This window comes from Papio anubis, chromosome 2, assembly GCF_008728515.1.
Source record: "Papio anubis isolate 15944 chromosome 2, Panubis1.0, whole genome shotgun sequence".
NCBI classification, from domain to species: Eukaryota; Metazoa; Chordata; class Mammalia; order Primates; family Cercopithecidae; genus Papio; species Papio anubis.
The window spans coordinates 191,902,745-191,929,957 of NC_044977.1; the positions used below are offsets into that span (position 1 = coordinate 191,902,745).

Consider the following 27,213-nt stretch of genomic DNA (forward strand, 5'->3'; position numbering starts at 1 on the left):
GTCTTCAATGTCTGGCTCCCAAAAGGGGAAAAAGAAAATTAAATTGGTGTGTAGGAAGGGGAGGCTCCAGCTCTTTAAATCTCCTGGAAATCAGTTCAGCCTGGGAGGTTTGGGTGGGGTTTGCAACAGTGAGGAGGAGGTGAAACAGCAGTATCCATAGCCTGTTTGCACCTTTGTGATGAGAAGCAGCAGTTAGAGCACAGATCTCCAATATTTGGAGAACGTAATTTTCTTTGCCCGCCGTGACTTGTGCAAGCATCACACAGTTGACTGAGGGATAGAGTGTGGGTAGCTGCTCCTGTGCTAAACCTGCATGCAGGTGACTGAAATTAACTATAGTTTACTGTCCAAGCCTTCACCTGGAAGTTGCAAGCCTTCAGTAGACTCCAGGTTCCAAAATATTTACATCAGACAGATGCTGCCACTGAAATTGTTTTCAACTTGGAGAAACAGATTTGTGGTGCTTCCTACTCTACCATCTTTCCAGAATCCACTGCATTTGTTTTTACAGTCATTTTAACCTGCAGTGATCACCTCAGTCATAGCATTTAACTTTGAATGCAGTGTGTCTCAAATTAGGATCTAAGAGGTATGCTCTGGGGTTTGTGAGTTCTGCATTGGAAAAGCATTTGTAAAGCACTTGTTTATAATTGAGTAGAGGAGGAAGAAACATTAGACAAATAACATAATGAAACTTTGATCAGTGCTGAGAAGGAAAAATACAGTGCACACTGTAAAAGTGCATTTTCTAAACTATTTTGACCTATTTTAAAATAATTAGATCTTAGAATTTAACACAATTTTAAAAAATATAATATTGCCCTCTGAAACTTTGTAAGGTTGCTTCAGTCTGTTACAGCAGCAAACACTACAAGATCCTTTGTTAATGAAATAGAATGGTAAAATTTGGGTGAGCCATGTGCTCAGCCAATAAACTTGACTTAAAAAATCCTACCCTGGGCGACAGAGCAAGACTCAGTCTCAAAAAAAAAAAAGACTTTGGGATCCTTAACCAAGACAGCGGGTAGTAGAACAGGTAACGTGGAAAATCAGACAACTACAACTAAAAGACTTGGAAAGAGTCTACGTGAAATTATTTCAAATGAAGAAAAACCCTTCATTGCACCTTGGTTCAAGTGACCCTGTAATCTCAGACCTGGTTCTAGGTCTCTCTATACCTCCCTCTACCACTCAGTGACATTTGAGTGTAGGTAAATCACAATTATTATTGAAATTCATTTTCTCCATCTGTGAAAAGATAGCAACACCCGTCTTTACCCAGGGGGACTGTGTGAGGCTCTAGAGAAGTAATATAAAAGAAAATATGTTGCAAACCATAGGAAGCTATAGAAATGCTTAGTCTATTACTAAAATTTATATACCATTGTGTATATTTCCAACTTGGACAACAGTGAAGCCCTATAATTCACTTAGAGATTGGGGTTAGAGGCAGTAAAAAGGCAAGGATATTCCAGAAGGCGGAACTAAAAAGTTCCTAAATAATTTGACCCAGGCATCAGTAATAAGGCTTAAGAAACATAATTTTGCTCACCCCGAACTCCTGATTTCAAGTGATCACCAGCCTCGGCCTCCCAAAGTGCTAGGGTTACAGGCGTGAGCCGCTGCGCTTGGCCTGAATGCCAGCATCTTAATAGCAACACTGACCCAGATTATTTCACAACTACTTTAGCTATTAACTGCTTTAAAACTGAGTACTTGGCTCAAAGTGATTTTTTGGTTTACTTTTTATTATGCAAACTTTCAAAAATACTCAAATGTAGAAATAATAGTACGATTAACTCTATGTATACCCATCACCAGCTACAGCAATCAACTCGTGTACTTCTATTTGATCCATAACCCCTCCTACTCCCAGCCTTCCATTGTTTTATTTTGAAGTAAATAAAACATCTTATGTCATTTTGTTTATGTGTATTTCAATATTAGCAATACTTTCTAAATGAATAGAATCAAAAGGTAACTTCTATACAGTGATGATGAGTTGGGACTGATAAGCAGCTAACATTATAATAATTATGGTATAAATCAGATTTTGATAAAAACCAACTTTCTCCACTGCATGTTTGGTAAAAAAAATCGGCCAAGGGACCAAAAGACTTTCTTGCCATAGTGTTTTAAAAATGTGATTTCTTTTGTAACTTTAAATATCCTATTCTTTCTTGCCCTCTTCTTCTGTAATTGCTTAAGCAGAATAAAGTGAAGTTGTATTAATTTTTTTAGCAAAGTAAAATATTATGTTTGAGTATTCTCAATATGCCATTGGGAAATAAGTAATTTGAAATATTCATAAAATCTCAAATGTCTGTAAGTTGAGTAACTTTGCTTAAATAGCAATTTTGTAAGTACAATTTTTATTTGTTAAATGGACTTTCACTGAATTATTCAAAGGTAGACTGTTAATCAATGGTGGGACTAAACATGAAGTATTATATTTAATTTTATGTTTATATATAATGAAGTATTAGCTACTCATTTTTAACTTACTGCTTGATATAGCCCAAATGCATACCGTATAATTCTTTAACCATGAAACTAGGTTGTCTAAGCATTTTATCATATCATTTAGCTATAGCACTGTGCCAAAAATAATGTTATTTGAACTTTGAATATTCACCATTATTAAAAGCCTATATATTTGGAAGAAAGTGTTATTTTGTGTTATAATGTTCTTTTATACAGCTTTTATGTATAATTCTTTAGTTAATTAAGTAGAACTATTAATGTTTATAAGCATCTTCTAAAGTTTGTTTAAATGATAGTCATCTTTTTTATTCTCTGAAACTGTTATTTGACTTGATACTTTTATAACTAAATATGCAGAAGAAAGAAATTTGAGGGGAATTACATCAGTTTTTTAATATATTTTTCATTTGGTATTAATTGCATTGTATTCTTTAGTTTCATATACATCATAATTTCTAACCTAACCAGAAAACCAAGACTTTTTTCAATCCAAACTTAACTAGGTGTGTGTTATTCTGCTTATTTTTCTTGCCGTAATAGATCACTGTTAATTCTGTGAGTGGTCTAGAATAACAGTGGAAAGCTATCATTGCAGCTGAAAGTAATCAGGGGTTTTTACATTAAGAGTGTATTTTTAGTTTTCTAAAAGTTTACAATTAATTTCTGTGATAGACTTATTTTTTTTTCCCCCCTGTATAAAAACAGTTCACTGTGGGAAGAATTTTTTCCTGAGTGATGAAATGATTGAAATCTTTATGGTATCCTTGGGAATAGAAAACAATGATTTCTGAGCAACCTAGGAAGAGTTGTTGGTTACATTAAAGAATATTCATGGATTTTATGAGAAGGCTATGGTGATCTTTGTAAAACTTAAGAAAATCATGACTGTTTTAGCAGAAATAACAATTTATTTCTTAAAAGCAAATCTATTTTAACTGCTTATACATAATTTTTTCTGTTTGGGGCTGGAAAAAGGATATATTATTTAACATAAAAAGCTCATATAAGATTATAACTTAAGAAATAGCAAGCAAGTCTTTCATGTGCCTCTAACATTGTGAACATTAACGTGTAATGTTTTTGTTTTCTTGTTAAGCTAACACGTTTACGATTTTTTTTTAAGGCAAATCCTCCTCCAGTCCTGGTCAACACAGATAGCTTGGAAACACCAACTTATGTAAGTTCCGTTTCCTCCCCACGTTTAAGTAATTCTGCCTTTCCTGTTCAGTTTTTCATACAAATACGAAGACCATGGAATTTTCTCTAATACATTTCTCTTAAGATGTCCTGTCACTATAATCTATAGCTGTAATAGCTACAGTAAATGAAATAATATGTCCTCCTTTGGTTTTTTTTTTCCTTATGTAAAGTAGAAATTTTTAAATAGAAATTTATAGTTTAATTTTGAAATTACGATGGCTAACTTTCACAAAAGGTTGTCTCTAACCATTGGTCACTTACACAACGCCATATATTTAAATCATTTTAGAAGTCTAATTGAATGACTGGATTTTTAGTAACCAGGTTTTTTTGTGCATTCGGATATACTAAAATAATTAGTTATAACTTTGTCATTTTAAATTGATCAGGGACGAAAGCCCACTTATTGTGTAATTTTATTATATGAAAGGTCCAGAATAGATAAATCCATACCTACTGAAAGTAGATTAGCAGCTGCCAGGTGGTGGGTGTAGGCAGAATGGGGAGTGACTGCTAATAGGTCCAGGGTTTGTTTATGGGGCAGTAAGGATGTTCTGGAATTAGAGAGTAATGATGATGGCACAACTCTGTGAATAAACTAGAAACTACTGAATTGCATACTTTAAAAAGGTAGATTTTATGGTATGTGAATATCTCAACATAATTTGTTAAGGTGAAAAAGTAGAAAAACGTGAGTAATAACATAAATGCAAATTAAAACAGTTAATACATTTTAAACATTATGTTACCAAAGGATCAAAAAGTTTATCAGTAGATTCTGCTGGTGACAGTATGGGGTAAAAATATACTGATACATTTTTGTTGAAGTATAAGTGGATAAAACTTTAGAAAATGCAATTTCATGATAATGATTGAGTCTAAAAATCAATGCTTTTTAAAATATTTTTTCTTTTGTAACTTTTTGTATTGTACCTGAGAAGCCATTGCATAATCCAACATCACAAAGACTTATACTTAAGTTTTCTTCTAAGAGTTTTACGGTTTTGCTTTTACATTTTGGTCTTTGATTCATTTTGAGTTGATTTTTGTAATGTGAAGTAGAAGTCCAACTTCATTCTTTTGTGTGTGGATAGCATCACTGTTGAAAAGACTCTTCTTTCCACATCGAATGGCCTTGGCAACCATATAGAGAATAAGTTAACTGTAAACATATGGGTGTATTTCTGTAATTCCTTTCAATAATGTTTTGCAGTTTTCTGTATACAAGTCTTGGAGTTCTTTTGTTAAATTTATTTGTAAGTATTCTCTCACTCCTCTCCTTTTTTTTTTTTTTTTTTAAAGATAGAATTTCACTCTGTCACCCAGGCTGGAGTGTGTTGGGACAATCTCAGCTCACTGCAGCCTCCACCTTCCAGGCTCAAGATGATCCTCCCACCTCAGCCTCCCAAGTAGTTGGGAACACAGACACGTGCCACCACAATTTTTTTTGTATTTTTGGTAGAGATAAGATTCTACCATGTTGCCCAGGTTGATCTTGAACTTCTGAGCTCAAGTCATCCAACCTGCCTCAGCCTCCCAAAGTGTTGGGATTACAGGGGTGAGCCATGCCCAGCGAGTATTTTATTCTTTTGATGCTGTTATAAATGGAATTGTTTTGTTTATTTTTGGAGTTTTTATTGCTAGCATATGGAAATATAGTTGCCTTTTAGGTGTTTATCTTTGATCGCACAACCTTGCCAAACTCATTTATTACCTCTAGTAGTTATGTAGTTTGAATTTTCTATATACAGGATCATATCATTGGCTAATAGAGATAGTTTATCTCTGGATGCCTTTTATTTCTTTTTTCTTTTTTTAATTTTAAAGGATGGGAAACTTCAGGATTTTATTTTTTATTTTTTGGATTTTTTTTTTTTAATTTCAGTAGGTTTTAGGGAGCAGGTGGTGTTTGGTTACATGAATAAGTTAGTGGAGATTTCTGAGATTTTGGTGCACCCATCATCCGAGCAGTGTATACTGTACCCAGTGTGTAGTCTTTTATCCCTCACCCCGCTCCCATGCTTTCCCCTGAGTCCCCAAATGCTAGTGTATAATTCTTATGCCTTTGCATCCTCATAGCTTAGCTCCCACTTACGAGTGAGAACATACTATGTTTGGTTTTCCATTCCCGAGTTACTTCACTTAGAATAATAATCTCCAGTTCCATTCAGGTTGCTGCAAATGCCATTATTTCATTCCTTTTTATGGCTGAGTAGTATTCCGTGGTGTGGGGGTGTGTGTGGGTGTGTGTACACACCATATATTTTTTATCCACTCATTGAAAAATGGGCATTTGGGCTGGTTCCATAATTTTGCAGTTGTGCATTGCACTACTATAAACATGCATGTGCAAGTGTCTTTTTCATATAATGACTTCTTTTCCTCTGTGTAGATACCTAGTAGTAGAATTGCTGGATCAAACGGTTGATCTACTTTTAGTTCTTTAAGGAATCTCTGTACTGTTTTCCATAATGGTTGTACTAGTTTACATTCCCATCAACAGTGTAAAAGTGTTCCCTGTAGATTCTGGATATTAGTCCTTTGTCAGAAGTATAGATTGTGAAGATTTTCTCCCACTCTGTAGGCTGTCTGTTAAGTCTGCTGATTATTTATTTTGCTGTGCAGAAGCTTCTTAGTTTAATTAAGTCCCGTCTGTGTATCTTTGTTTTTGTTGGATTTGCTTTTGGGTTCTTAGTCATGAAGTCTTTGCCTAAGCCAATGTTTAGAAGGGTTTTCTGATGTTATCTTCTAACATTTTAATGGTTTCAGGTCTTAGATTTAAGTCTTTGATCCATTTTGAGTTGATTTTTTTATAAGGTGAGAGATGAGGATCCAGTTTCATTCTCCACATGTGGCTTGCCAATTATCCCAGCACCATTTGTCAAATGGGATGTCCTTTCCCCACTTTATGTTTTTGTTTGCTTTGTTAAAAATCACTTGGCTGTTAAGTATTTGACTTTCTTTCTGGGTTTTCTATTCTGCTTCATTCTGTGTATCTATTTTTATACCAGTACCATGCTGTTTTGATGACTATGGCCTCATAGTATAGTTTGGAGTCAGGTAATGTGGTGCCTCCAGATTTGTTCCTTTTGCTCAGTCTTACTTTGGCTATGGAGGGTCTTTTTTGGTTCCATATGAATTTTAAGAATTTTTTTCTAGTTCTGTGAAGAATTATGGTGGTATTTTGGTGGGAATTGCATTGAATTTGTAGATTGCTTTTGGCAGTATAGTCATTTTCACAATATTGATTCTACCCATCCATGAGCATGAGGTGGGTTTCCATTTGTTTATGTCGTCTGTGATTTCTTTCAGCAGTGTTTTGTAGTTTTTTTTGTAGAGGTATTTCACCTCCATGGTTAGGTATATTCCTAAGTATTTTATTTTCCTTTAGCTATTGTAAGAAGGGTTGAATAATTTTTGTTTTTATTTTATTTTATGTGTTTATTTTTTTGAGACAGCGTCTCACTCTGTTGCCCAGACTGGAGTACAGTAGCACAACAGCTCACTGTAACCTCCAGCTCCTGGGTTCAAGTGCTTCTCCTGTCTCAGCCCCCACCCCCCAGCCCCTGCCCCGAGTAGCTGGGATTACAGGCATGCACCACCACACCCAGCTAATTTTTGTATTTTTAGTAAAGACAAGGTTTCGCCATGTTGGTCAGGCTGGTCTCGAACTTCTGACCTCCGGTGATCCACCCGCCTCGGCCTCCCAGAGTGCTGAGATTACAGGTGTGGGCCACCGTGCCCGGCCTAGGGTTGAGTTCTTGATTTGTTTCTCAGTTTGGTCACTGTTGGTATATAGCAGAGGTACTGATTTGTGCACATTAATTTTGTATCCTGAAACTTTGCTGAATTCACTTACCAGTTCTAGGAGGTTTTTGGATGAGTCTTTAGGATTTTCTAGGTATGCAATTATATCAGCAGCAAACAGCAATCTTTTGTCTTCCTCTTCACCAATTTGGGTGCCCTTTCTTTCTCTTGTCTGATTGCTCTGGCTAGGACATCCAGTACTATGTTGAGTAGAAGTGGTGAAAGTGGGCATCCTTGTCTTTTTCCACTTCTCAGGGGGAATGCTTTCAACTTCTTCCCATTCAATATAATGTTGACTGTGGGTTTGTCACAGGTGGCTTTTATTACCTTAAGGTTTGTCCCTTCTGTGCTGATTTTGCTGAGGGTTTTAATCATAAAGGGATGCTGGATTTTGTCAAATGCTTTTTCTGCATCTGTTGAGATGATGGTGTGATTTTTGTTTTTAATTCTGTTTATGTGGTGTATCACATTTATTGACTTATGTATGTTAAACCATCCTGGCATCCCTGGTATGAAACCCACTTGATCATGGTGGATTCTCTTGATATGTGGTTGAGGATTTTTGCATCTGTGTTAATCGGGGATATGTGTCTGTAGTTTTCTTTTTTTGTTAGATCATTCCCTGGTTTTGGTATTAGTGTTACACTGGCTTCATAGAATGATTTAGGGAGGATTCCCTCTTTCTCTATCTTTTTGAATATTGTCAATAGGATTGGTACCATTTCTTCTTTGAATGTCTGACAGAATTCAGCTGTGCATCTGTCTTGTCCTGGACTTTTTTTTTCATTGGCAATTTCTTAATTACCATTTCAGTCTCACTACTTGTTATTAGTCTGTTCAGAGTTTCTATTTCTTCCTGGTTTAATCTAGGAAGGTTGTATAGTTCCAGGAATTTATCCATCTCAAGGTTTTCTAGTTTATGCATGTAAAGGTGTTCATAGTAGCTTTGAATAATCTTTCATATTTCTGTGGTATTGGTTGTATTATCTCCTATTTCATTGCTCATTGAGCTTGTTTGGATCTTTTACTTTGAGATGGAGTCTCGCTCTGTCACTCAGGCTGTGGCACAATCTCAGGTCACTGCCGCCTCTACCTCCTGGGTTCAAGCAATGCTTCTGCCTCAGTCACCCGAGTAGCTGGGATGACAGGTGCCCGCCACCACACCCAGCTAATTTTTGTATTTTTAGTAGAAATGGGGTTTCACCATGTTGGCCAGACTGATCTCGAACTCCTGACCTCAAGTGATCCACCCACCTCAGCCTCCCAGAGTGCTGGGATTACAGGCGTGAGCCACCACGCCGGCCATTTGGATCATCTCTCTTCTTTTCGTGGTTAATCTCGCTAATGGTCTGTCAATTTTATGTACCTTTTCAAAGATCCAGCTTTTTGTTCTATTTGTCTTTTGTGTTGTTTGTTTGTTTCAGTTTCATTTAGTTCTGCTCTGATCTCCGTTATTTCTCTTCTTCTGCTGGGTTCAGGTTTGGATTGTTTGTGTTTCTCCAGTTCCTTTAGTTGTAACCTTAGATTGTCTCTTTGTGCTCTTTCAGACTTTCTGATGTAGGCATTTAATGCTATGAACTTTACTCTTAGCACTACTTTTGCTGTATCCCAGAGGTTTTGATAGGTTGTGTCACTGTTATCATCCAGTTCAGAGAATCTTAATTTCCATCTTGATTTCATTGCTGACCCAGCAGTCGTTCAGTAGCAGGCTGTTTAATTTCCATGTATTTACGTAGTTTCGAGGATTCCTTTTGGAGTTGATTTTCAGTTTTATTCCACTGTAGTCAGAGAGAGTACAGTTGATACAGTTTTGATTTTTCTTAAATTTACCGAGATTTGTTTTGCCGCCTCTCGTATAGTCTGTCTTGGAGAATGTTCCGTGTGCTGATGAATAGAATGTATATTCTGCAGTTGTTGGGTAGAATGTTCTGTAAATATCTGTTAAGTCCATTTGTTTTAGGGTATAGTTTAAGTCCATTGTTTCTTTATTGACTTTCGGTCTTAATGACCTGTCTAGTGCTGTCAGTGGAGTATTGAAAGTCCCACACTATTATTGTGTTGCTATCTATCTCATTTCTTAGGTCTAGTAGTAATTACAAATTTGAGGTCTCCAGTGTTAGATGCATATGTATTTAGGATCTGATCGTTGGACTAATCCTTTTATCCTTATATAATGTCCTTCTTTGGCTTTTTTAACTGCTGTTGCTTTAAAGTTTGTTTCGTCTGATAGAAGAATAGCTACTCCTGCTCGCTTTTGGTGTCCATTTGCATGGAATATCTTTTTTTCACCCATTTACCTTAAGTTTATTTGAGTCCTTAGGAGTTAGGTGAATCTCCTGAAGATAGCAGAAACTTGGCTGGTGAATTCTTATCCATTCTGTATCTTTTTTTTTTTTTTTGAGACGGAGTCTCACTCTGTTGCCCAGGCTGGAGTGCAGTGGTGCAATCTCGGCTCACTGCAAGCTCCGCCTCCCGGGTTCACGCCATTCTCCTGCCTCAGCCTCCCGAGTAGGTGGGACTACAGGTGCCCGCCACCTCGCCTGGCTAATTTTTTTTTTTGTATTTTAGTAGAGACGGGGTTTCACCATTTTAGCCAGGATGGTCTCGATCTCCTGACCTTGTGATCCGCCCGTCTCGGCCTCCCAAAGTGCCAGGTTTACAGGCGTGAGCCACCGCACCCGGCCTGTATCTTTTTTTTTTTGAGACGGAGTCTCGCACTATCGCCCAGGCTGGAGTGCAGTGGCATGATCGTGGCTCATTGCAAGCTCCGCCTCCTGGGTTTGTGCCATTCTCCTGCCTCAGCCTCCCATGTAGCTGGGACTACAGGTGCCCGCCACAACGCCCGGCCATTCTGTGTCTTTTAAGTGGAGCATTTAGGCCATTTACCTTCAACATTAGTGCTGAGATGTGAGGTACTATTCATCGTGCTATTTGTTGCCTGAATGCCTTGGGTTTTTTATTTTTTTATTTTTTATTTTTTTCATTGTGTTATTGTTATATAGGTCCTGTGAGATTTATGCTTTAAAGAGGTTCTATTTTGATGTACTTTGTAAAACCTCCCGGCTTTACACCATTCTCCTGCCTCAGCCTCCTGAGTAGCTGGGACTACAGGCGTCCATCACCACACCCAGCTAGTTTTTTGTGTATTTTTAGTAGAGACGGGGTTTCACCATGTTAGCCAGGATGGTCTCGATCTCCTGACCTCGTGATCCTCCCGCCTCGGCCTCCCAAAGTGCTGGGATTACAGGCTTGAGCCACCGCACCTGGCCTCTTCATTTTTTAAATTCTTTTTCTTTGTCTTTGATGGATTGGATTAATTCAAATGCCTTGTCTTCAAGCTCTGAAGTTCCTTCTTCTGCTTGTTTGATTCTATTGCTGAGACTTTTCAGTGCACTTTGCATTTCTCTAAGTGTGTCCTTGATTTCCAGAAGTTGTGATTGATTTTATTCATGCTGCCTATTTCACTGAAGGTTTTTCTTTTCATATCCTGTGTCATGTTTTTGATTTCTTTAAATTGGACTTCACCTTTCTCTGGTGCCTCCATAATTAACTTAATATTCGACCTTCTGAATTCTTTTTCTGGCAATTCAGAGATTTCGTCTTGGTTTGGATCCATCGCTGGTGAGCTGGTGTGATCTTTTGGTGGTGTTAAAGAACCTGGTATTGTGTTATTACCAGAATTGTTTTTCTGGTTCCTTCTCATTTGAGTAGACTCTGTCAGAGGGAAGTCAAGGGCTGCTGTTGAGATTCTTTTGTCCCACAGGTGCTCTCTTGATGTGGTGTTCTCCGCCTTCCCCTAGGAATGGGGCTTCCTGAGGGCCAAACTACAGTGACTGTGTTTACTCTTCTGAGTCTGCCACCCAGCAGATCTACTAGGCTCCAGGCTGGTACTGGGGAGTGTCTGCAAAGAGTCCTGTGATGTGATCCATCATCAGGTCTTTCAGTCATGGATACCAGCACCTGCTGTGGTGGAGGGAGCAGGGGAATGAAGTGGACTCTCTGAGGGTCTGTGGTTGTGTTTTTGTTTGGTGCGCTGGTTTTGTGTTGGTTGTCCTCCAGCCAGGAGGTGGCACTGTCAAGAGTGCATCAGCTGCAGTACTGAAACTTGCCATACGGTCGCCTGGTTAAGTTTTCAGGTCTCAGGCAGTGGGCAGGGCCATAGAGCTCCCAAGAGATTGTGACCTTTGTCTTTGGCTACCAGGACTGGTAGAGAAAGACCACCAGGGGGGCAGGGATACCAGGGCTGGTAGAGAAAGACCACCAGGTTGGGGCAGGGATAGACATATCTGAGCTCAGACTCTTCTTGGATGGGGCTTGCTGCAGCTGCTGTGGGGCATGGGGATGTGGTTCCCAGGACAATGGAGTTTTGTTACCAGGGGGATTGTGGCTGCCTTTTATGGCTGCTTCTGCTGAGACATGCAGGTCACCAGGGAAATGGGGGAAAGCTGGCAGTCACAGGCCTCACCTTGCTCCTGCACAGCCCACAGCCCTAAGGGCCTGTCTCACTCCCACCGTGCCCCCTCAACAGCACCAAGTCTATTTCCTGGCAGCAGGTGACCAGGGCTGAGCACTTGCCCCAGACCATGAGCCTACCTGCCAAGAAAGCAAGGAGACTCACAGGTTTTCAGTGTCTCAAGGAGCCTGCAGTGGCAATCTAGTGCCTTCAAAGGCGCTGTGGATTATCTCGACTTTTCTGGTATGTTCCTGTGGTAGTTCTTGGAGCAAAAGTTCACAATGTGAGTGTCCACAACTGCTCTGTCCATCCAAGCAGGAGCTGCAAGCTAATCCTGCCCCCATCTGTCATCTTTATCCTTCACCAACTTCTGGATGCGTTTTCTCTTTCTTGCCTGTAATTCCCCTGGCTAACACCTCTATTACAGTATTTAATGGAAGTAGTAAAGCAAGCGTCCTTGTTGTGTTCCTGATTATTAAGGGAAAGCTTTCAGTATTTTGCCATTGTGATATATTATATGCAATTTTAAGTATTAATTGATACTATAATTTCATTGGCTTTGGGTTTGATTCTCCATCCTGTTCTATCCTTAAGTAGTAAAAACATCGAAAGAAGGCAAAATTACACACAAAAATTTGAGTTCTTACTGGATCCAGTAAAGAGCAGGAAATGAAGTAATCTGTTAAAAAAGTTCCAATCTATTCCCCTATCTTTATTTTCCTTGAGACAAAACATGAAGACTGAAGTTAGAAAAATTCACTCCATTGAACTTTGGTAGGTTTATTACATAATAAAAGCTTCAGTTTTTCCACATGTAATATAATTTATAGCTACAATATTTTTTAAGTGACCTAAATTCATTAGTTAGGAAACACTTTTAAGTAACCTCTTTGAGGGCTATTATTTCGTATTTAGTTATGTTAATTTTTCATTAGAAAGTACATCTTCTTTTTCCAGTACATTTTTATTTTTAGAGCTTTGCTTTGTGATGGTATAGGCTTTGAGGGTTTTTTGTATTTTTGAGATAAGAATCTTGCTCTGTTGCCCAGGCTGGAGTATTGTGGCTCGATCTTGGCTCACTGCAACCTCCACCTTTGGAGTTCAAATGATTCCCATGCTTCAGCCTCCTGAGTAGCTGAGATTACAAGCCATGCACCACCATACCCAGTCAATTTTTTCTATTTTTAGTAGAGATGGGGTTCCACTGTGTTGGCCAGGCTGGTTTCAAACTCCTGGCCTCAAGTGATCCACACATCTCGGCCTCCCAAAGTGCTGGAATTACAGGCGTGAGCCGCTGCGTCCAGCTAGCTTTGAGGTTTTTAATTGCCTGTGATTATGCATTATTATTAACCATGAGTCATATAAATACTGATAAAATGTTGGATTTTGATATATTACTTTATAGTTAGAAAAGTATTATTTGAATTGAACCTAAACATAAGGAATTAGTAAATTAGGCTTCTTTTTTATCTTTCCTTGAACAAGTCTTATAACTTTAATGTAATTGGATTTGTCCTGTTTGGATATATTAGTGTTAAAATGATTAGAAACTTAAAATTCTTGGGCCAGTAAAGGACTGAGAATATGACCTATATGTACCTATAAATAAAGGCTAAAATTTTAAAGGCTATACAGAAGCCTTTAATTATACTAAAAAGATAAACTCGTACAATTTAAAAGTTAAACAGTAAATGTTATTTTATTATACCAGCAACAACCAGTTGGAAATATGATTCCATTAACTGTATTAATAAAAATGTGAAATATCTATCAATCAGCTAAAAATGAAATACATAGTGTGTAGTAAGAAAACCATGAAACTTTACTAAGTGGCATGAAAGAGTACTTCAGTGGAGAACAGTTCATGGTCCTGAGCAGGAAAATAATGTAAAGATCTTCATTTTCCCCAGACTAATCTGTAAATTTGGTGTCATACCAATCATAGCCCCCAAAAATGGATGTGGGGGTGGGGGAGAGGTGGGAGGGGTAGGAGAGGGAGAGGAGGGAGAAAGCAAATGAAAGAGACTGTATGCTTGCGTTTTGAGAGTGCAAAGGTGGGCTTAACGGAATGATTCGACTGGAGCTGTGCCATCCAGTAAAGTAGCCACGAGCCGCATGTTGCTGTTTAAATTGATTAAAATTTAACAATTTTGTGTGTGTGTGTAAGACAGTTTCACTTTTGTTGCCCAGGCTGGAGTGCAATGATGCCATCTCAGCTCATTGCAACCTTTGTCTTCCGGGTTCAAGTGATTCTCCGGCCTTAGCCTCCCAAATAGCTGGGATTACAGGCACTCGCCACCACGCCCATCTAAATTTTGTATTTTTAGTAGAAACGGGATTTTGCCATGTTGGCCAGCTGGTCTCAAACTCCTAACCTCAGGTGATCTGCCCGTCTCAGCCTCCCAAAGTGCTGGGATTACAGGCATGAGCCACTGCACCCAGCCAAAATTTAATAAAATTTAAAATTTAAATTTCATTCTGTTAATGTGGTATATCACATTTGTTGATGTTCATTTGTTGAACCATCATTACCTCCCTGGGTTAAATCTCACTTGATTATGGTGAATGATCCTTTTAATGTGCTTTGAATTGCTAGTATTTTGTTGAGGATTTTTAAATCTATGTTTATCGGTTATATCAGCCCGAAATATTCTTTTCTTATAGTATTCTTGTCTGGCTTTGGTATCAGGGTAATTCTGGCCTTGTAAAATGAATTTGAGAAGCATTTGGTATTTCCTATTCAGTTTCAGGGGAGAGTTTGAGAAGGATTGGTGTTAGTTTTTCTTTAAATGTTTGGTAGAATTCAGTCATGAACCCATCACACTCTGGGCTTTTCTTTGATAGAAGATCTTAGATTACTGATAATCAGACTAGTAATGCTCTATTCAGAATTTCTGTTTTTTCGTAATTCAGTCTAAGCAGTTTTGTATTTCTAGAAAATTGTCTTCCTTCTTGGTTATCCAGTTTGTTGGCATGTAATTGTTCATAGTAGTTCCTTATGATCTTTTATATTTCTGTGGTAACAGTTTTAATGTCTCCTTTTCATTTCATGCCATTTACAATAGCACCAAAAAATATAAAGTAAAATGCATAGGAATAAATTTAGCCAAAGGTAAAATATCTGTACAGTGAAAACTATAAAACATAAATGAATAAAATTGAAGAAAACACAGATAAATGGAAAGATACCCCATTTCATGGTTGTGAGGTTAATATTGTTGAAACGGTCATAGCACCCAAAACGATCTATAGATTCAGTGTAGTCCCTTTCAAGATTTCAGTGATAGTTTTCGTAAAAGTAGAAAATATGCTTCTAAAATTGAAATGGAACCACAAAAGACCCCAAATAGCCAAAGCAATCTTGAACAAAAAGAACAAAGTTTAAGGCATCATACTGCCTCATCTCAGAATCTGCCGCAGAGCTGTGGTAATGAAAACAGCATGGTACTGGCACAAAAACAGACCAGCACCATGAAGTAGAATTGAGAGCTCAGAAGTTAATCTGCACATTTATGGTAAACTGATCTTCAACAAAAATGGCAAGGGCACACATTGGGGAAAGGACAGTTTCTTCAATATATGGTATTACAGTACCTGGATATCCACGTGCAGAAGAATGAAATTGGACCCTTATCTCATACCATATGCAAAAATCTACTTGAAATGGATTCAGGATTTAAATGTTAACTGACTTTGTAAAACTACTGAAAGATAACATCAGGGAAAAGCAGTGGGGCACAGAGGCTCACGCCTGTAATCCCAGCACTTTGGGAGGCCGAGGTGGGCAGATCACCTGAAGTGAGGGGTTCGAGACCAGCCTGGCCAACATGGTGAAACCCTGTCTCTACTAAAAATACAAAAATTAGCTGAGCATGGTGGCGTGCACCTGTAATCCCAGCTACTTGGGAGGCTGAGGCAGGAGAATCGCTTGAACCCAGAAGGTGGAGTTTGTGGTGAGCCCAGATCACGCCACTGCACTCCAGCCTGGGCGACAGGGTGAGACTCCATCTCAAAAAGAAAGAAAGAAAGAAAGAAAACATAAGGGAAAAACTTCTCGACATTGGACTGAGCAGATACTTTGAAACCCGGGAGCATAGGCAGTGAAAACAAAATAAGTAAATGGGATTACAACAAGCTTCTGCCCAGCAAAAGCAACAATCAACAGAGTGAAGAGACGGCCTACAGAATGGGAGAAAATATTTGTGAACTCTAAGTCTGACAAGGGGTTAATAAAAAATTTATAAGGAACTCAAATCAATAGCAAGAAAACATTGTCAGACCTGGTGGCTCACGCCCATTATCCCAGCCCTTGGGAGGCCAAGGTGGGAGGATCACTTGATCTCAGGAGTTTAAGACCAGCCTGGGCAATGTAATGAGACCTTGTCTCCAGAAAAAAATCTTAAGAATTCACCGAGCGCGATGGCGCATGCCCGTAGTCCTGGCTACTCACAAGGCCGAGGTGGAAGGATTGCTTGAGCCCAGGAGTTAAAGGCTGCAGTGAGCTGTGATCACACCACTGCACTCCAGGCTGGGCAACAAAGTTAAAAATATGAGTAAATAGCAAGAAAACAACCCATTTTTAAAAATGGACAAAGGATCTGAAAGGACATTGCATATACACAAAAAGACTAAATGTCCAGCAAGTATATTTAAAAATGCTTAACATCACCAATCATCAGGAAAATGCATATTAAAACCACAGTGAGATACCACTTCACACCCATTAGGATGGCTGTTATAAAAAAGACAAGATAAGTCTTGGCAATGGTATAGAGAACAGGGAAGCTTTCTATGCTGTTGGTGGGAATGTAAATTAGTACAGCCATTGCATAGTACAGTGTGGAGGTTCTTCAGAAATTAAAAATAGAACTACCATGTGATCAGCAATCCTACTTCTGAGTACATATCCATAGGAAAGAAAATCAATACATCAGAGAGATACCTGACTCCAGTGTTCATTGCAGCATTAGTCACAGTTGCCAAGATACGGAAACAACCTAAGTGTCTGTTGACACATGAAGTAGGTGAAGAAAATGTGGTATATATACAGAGTGGAATACTCTTCTGCCTTTAAAAAGAAGGAAATTCTGTCATTTGTGACAACATGGATGAACCTGGATGACATGTTAAATGAAATTAACCAGGCACAGAAAGGCAAATACTGCACGATCAAATGTTAAAAAGTCAAAAAGCAGAGAGTAGAGTGGTGGTTACCTGGGGGTGGTGGGGAGGGATTGAGGAAATGGTGGTCAGATGATACAAAATTTCGATTTACGTGAAGTAACTTCACAAGATGTGTCGTATAACATGGCAGCTAGAGTTAGTAACAGTGTATTGTACACTTGAAAATTTCTGAGAGTAGATTGTAAATTTTCTCATCACACACACACACACACACACACACACACACACACGCAAATATGTTTTTGATAATATACTCTTGGCCCTTAGAAGCTTTAGTGTGAGTATGTTTAATGTTACAGAATTGTCTCGGTATTTGAAATTATCAGAGTTTCAAACAATTGAGGATTAAGGAATAAAGTTACTGGTGGTCTGTATGGCCGCCTCATGTTTCACCTTTTTAAAAGTACTCAGCGCTACCTAAAAACCCCCCTTCTGTGCTGCTTAGAAACCTGTGTGATGAATTGGCGTTAAATTAAGCACCAGGAACATTTACTGAGCTCCTACCTTGTGAGGAGACGTAGAGGTGAAAAATCTAAGATTCCTGGAGGCAGAAATCTGAATTTTACATTAATGCCAAAAGGGCCATATGAGCACACTCATTTGGAGATGTTTTCCAAAATAAAATTTAGATGATTTAGAAATAAACAAATGAACAAAAATGGAGCCCAGTGCAGCTAGCAGTTACGGGATTTGGCCTAATCCATATGCCAAGGAAAATTTGTAAACTTTGAGGCTTTTTTTTAAAAGCAGAATAGAGTAAGCATAAATTGAGCATTCAAGTCAAAAGTCTTTTTTAGAAAATCAAAGGAATAAGGAATTGTTAAAAACAAAGTAATACCATGAAATGTAATAGATTCGTCAATAACATCAAGAAACAAGATGATACAAATGACCTTTAGAATAAGAAACGGGATATTGCAGCAAATGAAAATTTTACTCTTAACAAAGGACTTCCAGTCAAGTGGGTGTGATATACACATGTGTAACCCTCCTATACTCTAGATGCACAGACATGATCAACACATCTCTTGAAGTTACTCCTCCTAAGCTGAGATGAAGAAATTTTACGTGTGTGTGTGTGTGTGTGTGTGAGAGAGAGAGAGAGAGAGATAGAGAGAGAGAGCACGCAAGCGAACACCTGGACAACACAGACCCCATCTCTACGGAAAACAGATAAAAATAAACTTAGCCAGGCATGGTGGCATGTGCCTGTAGTCTCAGCTACTCAAGAGGCTAAGGCAGGAGGATCACTTGAAGACAGGAGTTTGAGGCCGCAACGAGCTATGGTTATGCCAGTGCATTCCAGCCTGGGTAGCAGAGTAAAATCCCAACTCTTTCCGTATAAATATATAATGCCTTTATAACATATAATCTATAAGAGGAAAATGTCTTTAGATGAGAAAAAGAAGAGGGAACAAAATAGTAATAGGATTTGAATCCAGGAGAATCACAAGAGTTAAGAACCCAAAAGGGTAGTAGAGATGGGCCTCAGAAGTTCTCAAGGAAGAAACTCCTGGTCCCTATGTTAGACCTGAACTAAGGGCTACTTTTTATAGTACGGTTAAGAAAGCAAAGTAGCTTACGTAGGTTTCGTTGTTTCTGTTGTGGTTATCTATCATTGCATAACAAACTACCCTGAAGCTTAGCGGCTTAAAAGAACAACAGTTCATGTTTTCTCATAATGAACTGGATGACTCTGCTTTACATGGTGTGGGTTACGGCACTGGACATGGCTGGGAGGTCCAAACAGCCTTATTCACAAGGCTGATAGTTGGTGCTGACTGCTGATTAGAAGTGTAGCTGGAGTTTTGGGCCAAGGGTTTTGGTTCTCCGTTGTTTAGATCTCCCTGTAGGCTGCTTGAGTTTTCCTCATGTTATAGCTGCTGGGTTCTAAAGAAAATACATTCCAAGCAAAGGCAAATACTACCAGGCATCAGATGACCTAGTCTCTGAAATCACACGGCGTCGTTTGTGCCACATTTATTTTCAGTCAAAGCTAGTCACAGGACTTGCCTAGATCTAATGGGAGGGGAAAGAGACTCCTATTGATGGTAGGATGATTTAGTCATATTGCAAAAGAATGTCTGGAATGGAAGATGTGAGCCATGTTCAGAAGTAGAATTTACCACAGTCCCCATTGGATTTAGCTAGAGTTTTGCCCAGCCTCATGTCACGAGAAATGTTAAAGCAAGGATTCAAACCCATGTTCATCTGATTCCAGGGACTTGTTTCACCAGTGGCCTTTACTGTAGGAGTTAACTTCTTTGAGCAGAGACTAGGAAATAAATTGGAGGGAGATAAATTGTGACCAAGATATCTTGAATGGTGACTCTGATTTTGACATAAAACATGTAAGTGAAATTTGTGACCGAGGAAGCACAAAATTTCCAGATGTCGAAGTGGGAAATTGTAGGATGTGTAATGGAAAGAGCAAGTCATTCAGACTGGATAGTGTGTAAGGTTTATGAAGAGGTGAAGAATGAAGGTGAGTGGTACATTGGGGTCAGTTCATTCAAAGACGTGATTACCAAGCCCTAGAGTTTGGATATTTCGAGAAAGGGAGAGTTTTGAAAGTTTTAGAGGAAGTAGGTTATGTTCTTTAAAAAGAACCAGCTGTTTAAAACACAGTGATTTGGGCAGTGGGGAATACTAATCTAAGCAATCAGGCAGACTGCATAGACAGTACTGCATTCCAGAGGAGGTTTAACAAGGCCTGAAGAAAGGTGTCAGAAATGAGAGTGAAGAGGTGATGATTTTCAGAAAAATTAAAGTGTTCAAATCAGGAACAGTTGGCAACTGATAGATGCGTGGAACAAGACAGAGAAGGATCAGAGGTCAAAACTATTAAAAGCTGAATGTGCCTATTCTGGATTTGAAAGTCATGATACCACGAATGTTGTCAGTTCATTAATCACATTTGTATCCTTCCATTCCTTGAAAATCTTCCCCAGACTTATTAAAATGAATATTGTATTTGATTACTGTTGCATTTAACAGGTTTTCATTAATAAATCATACAAAAATTTTGTCTTGCCATTTCAGATTTTACACTCTTAAGTTTCTGAGCTGCTTTTCTTTTCCCCTGTAGGTTAATGGCACAGATGCAGATTATGAATATGAAGAAATCACACTTGAAAGGGTAAAAACTATTACCTTAATCTGTTGTTTAAAGAACTTTGCAATATACTGCTTTTTCATATAGAATTCAAGGGAGATCTTTCAAAAACAGAACTATATGATATTTTCTAAGTTCCCAGTTCATAAAATTGGCCAAGGTATTTTCAAAACGTGTGCCTTTTCTTTAGTAACTTTATTTTTTTAACAAACTTTTATTTTAAAGTAGTTTTAGATTTACAAAGAAGTTGTAAAGATAGTCCCAAGAGTTTCCATTTACCCTGGATTCGACCGCCTCTATTGTTAACATCTTATATTATTAGAGTACATTTGTTTGAACTAGCACACCTATATTCATACATTATTATTAACCGAAGTCTCTGTTTCCTTACTTTTTATGTTACTGTCTTCCAGAGGCCCATCCAGGAAACCACATTACGTTTAGTTATCCTGTCTCCTTAGACCCCTCTAGATTATGATAGTTACTCAGGTTTTTCTTGCTTTTTAATTTTGTTTGTATTGTTTATATGCATATGATAATGAAATATTGTTCGTATTAAGTAAGTGGTATACTAGTAACATGGTCATTGTATCAATTTTCTTTTCTAGCAAAATAACCATACTTCTAACGGACAGAGCTGTATTAAAAACTTACTATGGTATACTCCCCCAGTCAGAAAATGACTTAAGGGTGTAATGCAGATGTGTAAATTTTCTTAAGATATGTTTTTTTCCTTAAGAACGTTTGCATTCAGGCCCGGCACGGTGGCTCACGCCTGTAATCCCAGCACTTTGGGAGGCCGAGGCAGGTGAATCACTTCAGGCCAGAAGTTCAAGACAGCCTGGCCAACATGGCAAAACTCCGCCTCTACTAGAAATACTAAAATTAGCCGGGTGTGGTGGTGCAGACCTGTAATCCCAGCTAGTCGACTCAGGAGAATCGCTTGAACCCGGGAGGCAGAGGTTGCAGTGAGCCAAGATCGCGTCACTGCACTCTAGCCTGGGTGACAGAGTGAGACTCCGTCTAAAAAGAAAAAAGAGTATCTGCATTCAAATTTTATTGTAAGTTATAATAGTAATGCCACCTTATCTGGCTCGCATTTTATGAAAATTTAGTGTTTCACACAAGCAGATTCTTAAGTAACTAAATGTGTGTATATTCTAGACTAAAATCCTAGATAATTAGATTTGTTTATATTGGAATCAAGTCTGAGAAAAATAAATCTGAGAGAGTCTTACATGTATATCTTTATTGCCTTCTACTTAAATTCGTATCACCTGTTAGGTGGCTACTGAAGTAACATTCAAGTAAGCACAGTATTAATGTACTGTACATATTTTAATATAATAGTTTGTGATGTCTCCTAACTTTTTATATTACTGATTTTTTTATTCTTTCCCAGGGCCTTTTAAATTCCTTTTGTTTAGTCAGGACTATACGTTGTATTTTTCACTGGTTGAAGAACTTGAGTACCTAAGTAACTTGGTAACCTCCCATAATCCACTGGTACTGTTCTTAAGATTCAGGTAATTCTTGAAGTTAGATTGAAAAAACATTTTTTTATTAAAATAGAATTTTAAGACAAATGGTGGTAGAGTGAGTGTTTACACTGTTTAATACTACCAGTTAAATAATAGGTCCACATATATTTGCTTACTTGAGTTGCCTGAAATTCAGTTAAAACATTCTTGCAGAAATGAACATTTTTTAATACCATTGCTTAAATCAATTCTCTTTGAAGGCTTTTTGTGGCAGTCAGACCCTTTCTGTGAAGAAAATATTCAGAAATCTTGTTTCTCCAGTTCATAAAACAAGCAAAAAGTAGAGCTCCTTTGGCAAAATTTACTTTGCTGTCCAGAAAATTCACCAGTGTTCTCAGGTTGGACTTTAGTATGAAAAACTGGAAAAACGCCTTTTGCTAATCGGATGTGTTGGTTAAACATGTCATGGGTTGATGGCAGCTGTCACTTAGCGGCTACAATTTGGTCATTTAAAAATAAGCCGATGTCAGGTTAGCAGAAGAAAAGCACCATCGCCACCCCTTTTTTTCAAAGGCTAAAACAATATGTGTGTTTTACCTGCTCAGAAAGAACAGCAGGAAGATCACTTCAGCGTTTGTCTCATAGGAGAGATGTGCCCTACCAAACATGGCTTGAGGTGCAGTCTGAAAGAAACAGACTTAGAGTGACACCTCTGCAGATGGGTGACTTAATCCAGCGACAAGTTGCACATACTTTTAAAGAAAGAACTGTGGAGTAGACTTCAGAAGTCCTTGGTATATTTTCTTGAACCTCACCTGTTCAGCAGTAATGCCTCTGAAAGGACTTTCCTTCAGAACATGTCCATAATTTAGAATCTTTATATTTTACTCACCCATATACCTTTATTTGTTGTGTTCCTTATGTTAGTACAGTTTCTGCATCCTTTAATGACAGGAACCTATCAATAAAGATAAATCACATTCAGTCTCAATTTTTTTTCTTCTATCCTCAGGGAAATTCAGGGCTTGGTTTCAGCATTGCAGGAGGTACAGACAACCCACATATTGGAGATGACTCAAGTATTTTCATTACCAAAATTATCACGGGGGGAGCAGCCGCCCAAGATGGAAGATTGCGGTATGTTTTGCAATTTTCATTGTGATGCTGAATCCACTTTGTGTATTTTTCTTGAAGCAGACTGGATAAGGAATAAATACAAATAACAAACACTATCATAAAAACTAACATAGGGTGAATGATTTAACAACATTCAAGTCAATGAATGCGATAATTATGCTCCAAATGTTGTTTTCCTGTGTTCATTTAGGACTCCAGTTTTATCTTAGATATTACAACATTTTGAATGATAAATTTGGTTGATGGTTTAAATGTTTGTGAACATATTTATAGAAATCATGAGTTTCCCTTTGTATTTTCAAATTTGCTCACAAAATATTTTCCATTTCCTCTCTGGTTGGGAAACATGTATATAAACTTATTTAAGATAAGGAGAATAGAGGATCACACATCCAAGTTGAATCCCACACCACAAAGACTAAAGTATATGCAAATTTTAAGTAATATATTTTCTTAATTGACTAGATGAAAATAACATTTGTCTCTGTTTAAATGTGTTCCATTTTGGAAGATATATTTTGCAAACTTTGATTTTTTGGGGGGTCATAAATTACGGCATTTTCCCTATTTCCTTGTTTGTTGTTAAAATAGCCTGAAGTTTTAGGACTAAAGAGTTTATATAGTCTGTTAAAAACAGCATCTTATTTTAAGGATGTTGGTACCTTATGCAGTTTTTCGATTTCTAAGCTTTAATTCTCACTGGATATGACAGATGGTATATTAATGAAATCAAATGGATATAAAAATTAATCATTTAACAATTCACGTAAATGTAGACATTTACTTCCTGATTCTGTTAGATATAGAAGCTTGTCCGGACCAGTTTTAATATTTTAATTATATTTTGTTTACCCTTTCTACCCAATTTGAGATGACCATCTTTTTTTCCTGATGGAATACCATGCAGTCAAAGAGACCAGAACTAGGGAAAACGCTAAGACTAGGAACAAATCAAACTTTTAAAAAACATAACACTATGACAAATTTTAAGTTATTTACCTACAGAACTTTTGAATTAAGTGACCTAATCTTTATATAAATTACAAAGAATAACTTCATTCTTTTATGTCTAATATATAGGTTGGAATAGGCACTCAGAAAATTGTATTTAGTTTATCTCAGTTTTCACACTGTCTCTGTGACCTTAAACTCATGATGTGAGCCTCAGTTTTCTTATCTTTGAATCACAGCTATGTCACTTACTATCTGGGTGGCCTTAGGAAAGTTATTTAAATTCTTTTTGCCTCAGTTTCTCCATCTGTAAAATACAGATTAAAATATATATTTAGCTTAGAGGTGTCATGAGGGTTAAAACACCAAGAAAGTGTCTAGCATGTCATTAGTGCTAAATAAATGTCTGCTATTTTTATAAAGTATATCTTAACGCCGACACAGAATAAGCATGCAGTAAGTATACAAATGGTAGCTGTAATTATTGTTTAATATTTTTGTATAATCTATTATTTTCACTATTTCTTTTGTTCCTTTTGCTGACCCTTGGGAAATGTTTGTATTTGTTTATATTAGTTTTTGATATACTTTCTTCATTTGTGTTTTCTGGAATTACTCCAGAATTATTTATAATTCTCTTTACCTTAAAAAAAGTAAAAAATTTGTGAGGTGGAAAATTAATATTTACATTATATTTAATTTTTATTTTTTATATTTAATTGTTTTCTCAGGGTCAATGACTGTATATTACGAGTAAATGAAGTAGATGTTCGTGATGTAACACATAGCAAAGCAGTTGAAGCGTTGAAAGAAGCAGGGTCTATCGTACGCTTGTATGTAAAAAGAAGGAAACCAGTATCAGAAAAAATAATGGAAATAAAGCTCATTAAAGGTCCTAAAGGTATGTGGTAAGTCAAACTAAGATAAATTAAGAAATCTCTGAGTTAAGTATTCCTATGAACTTTATCTGTGACATAGATTTCAAGATGAACAATAATAGTAATATTCTATAGAACTTGAGTGAATTTTAATTTCTCTGTTATTTCTACTGATTTTTGTCTTACATTGCATTTTAGAATATGTATATTTCTACCAAGATTGCAGCATTTGAAAAGTTCCTATTTTGTGGGGTGGGGGGTTGTTTTTAGAGGCAGGGTTTTGCCCTATCACCCTGGCTGGAGCCCAGTGGTGCATTCATGGCTTACTGCAGCCTCAGTCTCCTGAGCTCAAGCCATCCTCTCACCTCACCCTCCCAGGTAGCTTGGACTACATGCACGCGCCACCACACTGGGCTGGTTTGTTTAGTTTTTGTAGAGACGGAGGTCTCCCTGCATTGCCTAGGCTGGTCTCAAACTCCTGGGCTCAAACAGTTCTCCCACCTCAGCCCCCCAGAGTGCTGGTATTACAGTGGGAGCCACTGCACCTGGCCCAAAATTCTTATGTTTGTCAATGTATACATTTTATACATTTTACCTCAGTGAGCATATGTATACATTTATAAGTTTTTATGATTTTTATATTCAATATTTGCTCAGCACGTTTTTAAGAATTTTTAAAAGTAAGGAACAAAATATCTACTTGTTTTATAAGTGGATTTCTCCCTATTGGTATTAAGTATTATTACATTAAAGACTTCTAGCGTTAAGAGTGAAATATTTGTGTCCTGGAATACTTTGAAGTTAAGTATAGTATTGATATTAACTTGTGATAATTAATCTACAAAGTACTTTAAATGCAGATACACAGCCTAAGTTAAAAGAAGAAGTGCTTTTAATATGTATTATGAGCAGTTACATCTGCAGTAAAGGACTGTTAAGATGTGATTTCTCTTTGGGAGGCCGAGATGGGCGGATCACGAGGTCAGGAGATGGAGACCCTCCTGGCTAACACGGTGAAACCCCGTCTCTACTAAAAATGCAAAAAATTAGCCGGGCGAGGCGGCGGGCGCCTGTAGTCCCAGCTACTCGGGAGGCTGAGGCAGGAGAATGGCGGGAACCCGGGAGGTGGAGCTTGCAGTGAGCCAAGATCCGGCCACTGCACTCCAGCTGGGGCCACAGAGCAAGACTCCGTCTCAAAAAAAAAAAAAAGATGTGATTTCTAAATTTTTAAAACATTGATGGATTGAGGATAAATGGAAATATTAGTTTAAATATGTGGCTTCATGGAAGAGGGAGGATTTCAACAAATGAAAAAGGAATGGAGAGCTGAGAAATTTTCTGATATTGGAGCTATGGGATTTAAGAATTACAGAAATTCCTTACTTAAAGTTGTTAATTCATAGAATATTGAAAAAGAGCCAAAGTATTCACATTTTTAAAGCCTGTTGGTTCTGCCCACCACCACCAGACGATCTTATCATTTCTTCTCAATTGTTTTATTCTAGTGAAAATAATGAAAGTGTAGGTGAGCGTAATTATGATGGAAACAAAAGTAAAACATAATTTTGCAATGTCACTTTGGAATAACAAGTGCATTTGCGAGAAGATACTAAGAAGGAACACGTGGGATAAAAGGAATCTATTCATAACTCTAGGAGCAGCTATATTTATAAGTGTCCCTTGATTGCAGAACATATACTAGTAGATAACTAAATGGATTCTTTTCTATTTTAAAAAATATTAGTGTGGTGGAATTATTACCTTGTAGTTTTCAACCATTTCTTTCTGGGCTTAAGTTCATATTTATAAAAGAGAATCTAAAACTAGTGTTTTACAAACAGGTCTTGGGTTCAGCATTGCTGGAGGTGTTGGAAATCAGCATATTCCTGGGGATAATAGCATCTATGTAACCAAAATAATTGAAGGAGGTGCAGCACATAAGGATGGCAAACTCCAGATTGGAGATAAGCTTCTAGCAGTAAGTATAGAAATCTGTTGTCTTTTAAATCATTTTGTTGTCTGATTTTTCTAATAGATACTGGAATTTCTCCATACCAAAAAGGTCTAAATGATATTTAAATTAGCAAATCCTAGCCTTGCTGTGTCAAATCCTAAAAAATGGTTCTTGGTAATATCTTTATTTGTCATTTCTGTTTTCTCTGCCAACTCCTCCTCCGTTTTCCTTTTATTCCTTCGTTGTTGTTGAAGGGTTGAGGGCTTGTATGCACAGAGTGTTTCATCATAATCCTTAGATTTATAAAACAGCGTCATCATTTGTTTATGTATGACCCTTTTGTGTTTTACTTCACTTAATAATATAATGAAATCTAGTAATTACCCAGCTCAAGAATTAGAACATCTACCATTTTGTGTTTCTTATTCCTTTGCTTCTTAAAAATTGTTTAATTAAGCCAGGTATGGTGGCTCACACCTGTCTGTAATCTTGGCACTTAGGGAGGCTGAGGTAGGCAGATTGCTTGTACCCACGAGTTTAAGACCAGCCTGGTCTGCATGGCAAAACCC

General features: G+C 37.6%; 1 protein-coding gene across 39 annotated transcripts in view; it reads left to right on the forward strand.

Moving 5' to 3' along the window:
• DLG1 (discs large MAGUK scaffold protein 1) overlaps nt 1-27,213 on the forward strand; it is a 279,291-nt gene that overhangs the window by 154,263 nt on the left and 97,815 nt on the right. For 31 of the 39 annotated variants that reach the window (XM_031663922.1, XM_031663915.1, XM_021935047.2 and 28 more), the window contains 5 exons: nt 3,608-3,661; nt 20,217-20,267; nt 22,737-22,861; nt 24,544-24,713; nt 26,532-26,668. In XM_031663922.1, the coding sequence (XP_031519782.1) occupies nt 3,608-3,661; nt 20,217-20,267; nt 22,737-22,861; nt 24,544-24,713; nt 26,532-26,668 (537 nt within the window). The remainder of the gene's footprint in view (nt 1-3,607; nt 3,662-20,216; nt 20,268-22,736; nt 22,862-24,543; nt 24,714-26,531; nt 26,669-27,213) is intronic. The other 8 variants (XM_031663919.1, XM_031663924.1, XM_021935057.2 and 5 more) reach the window with 1 other exon arrangement.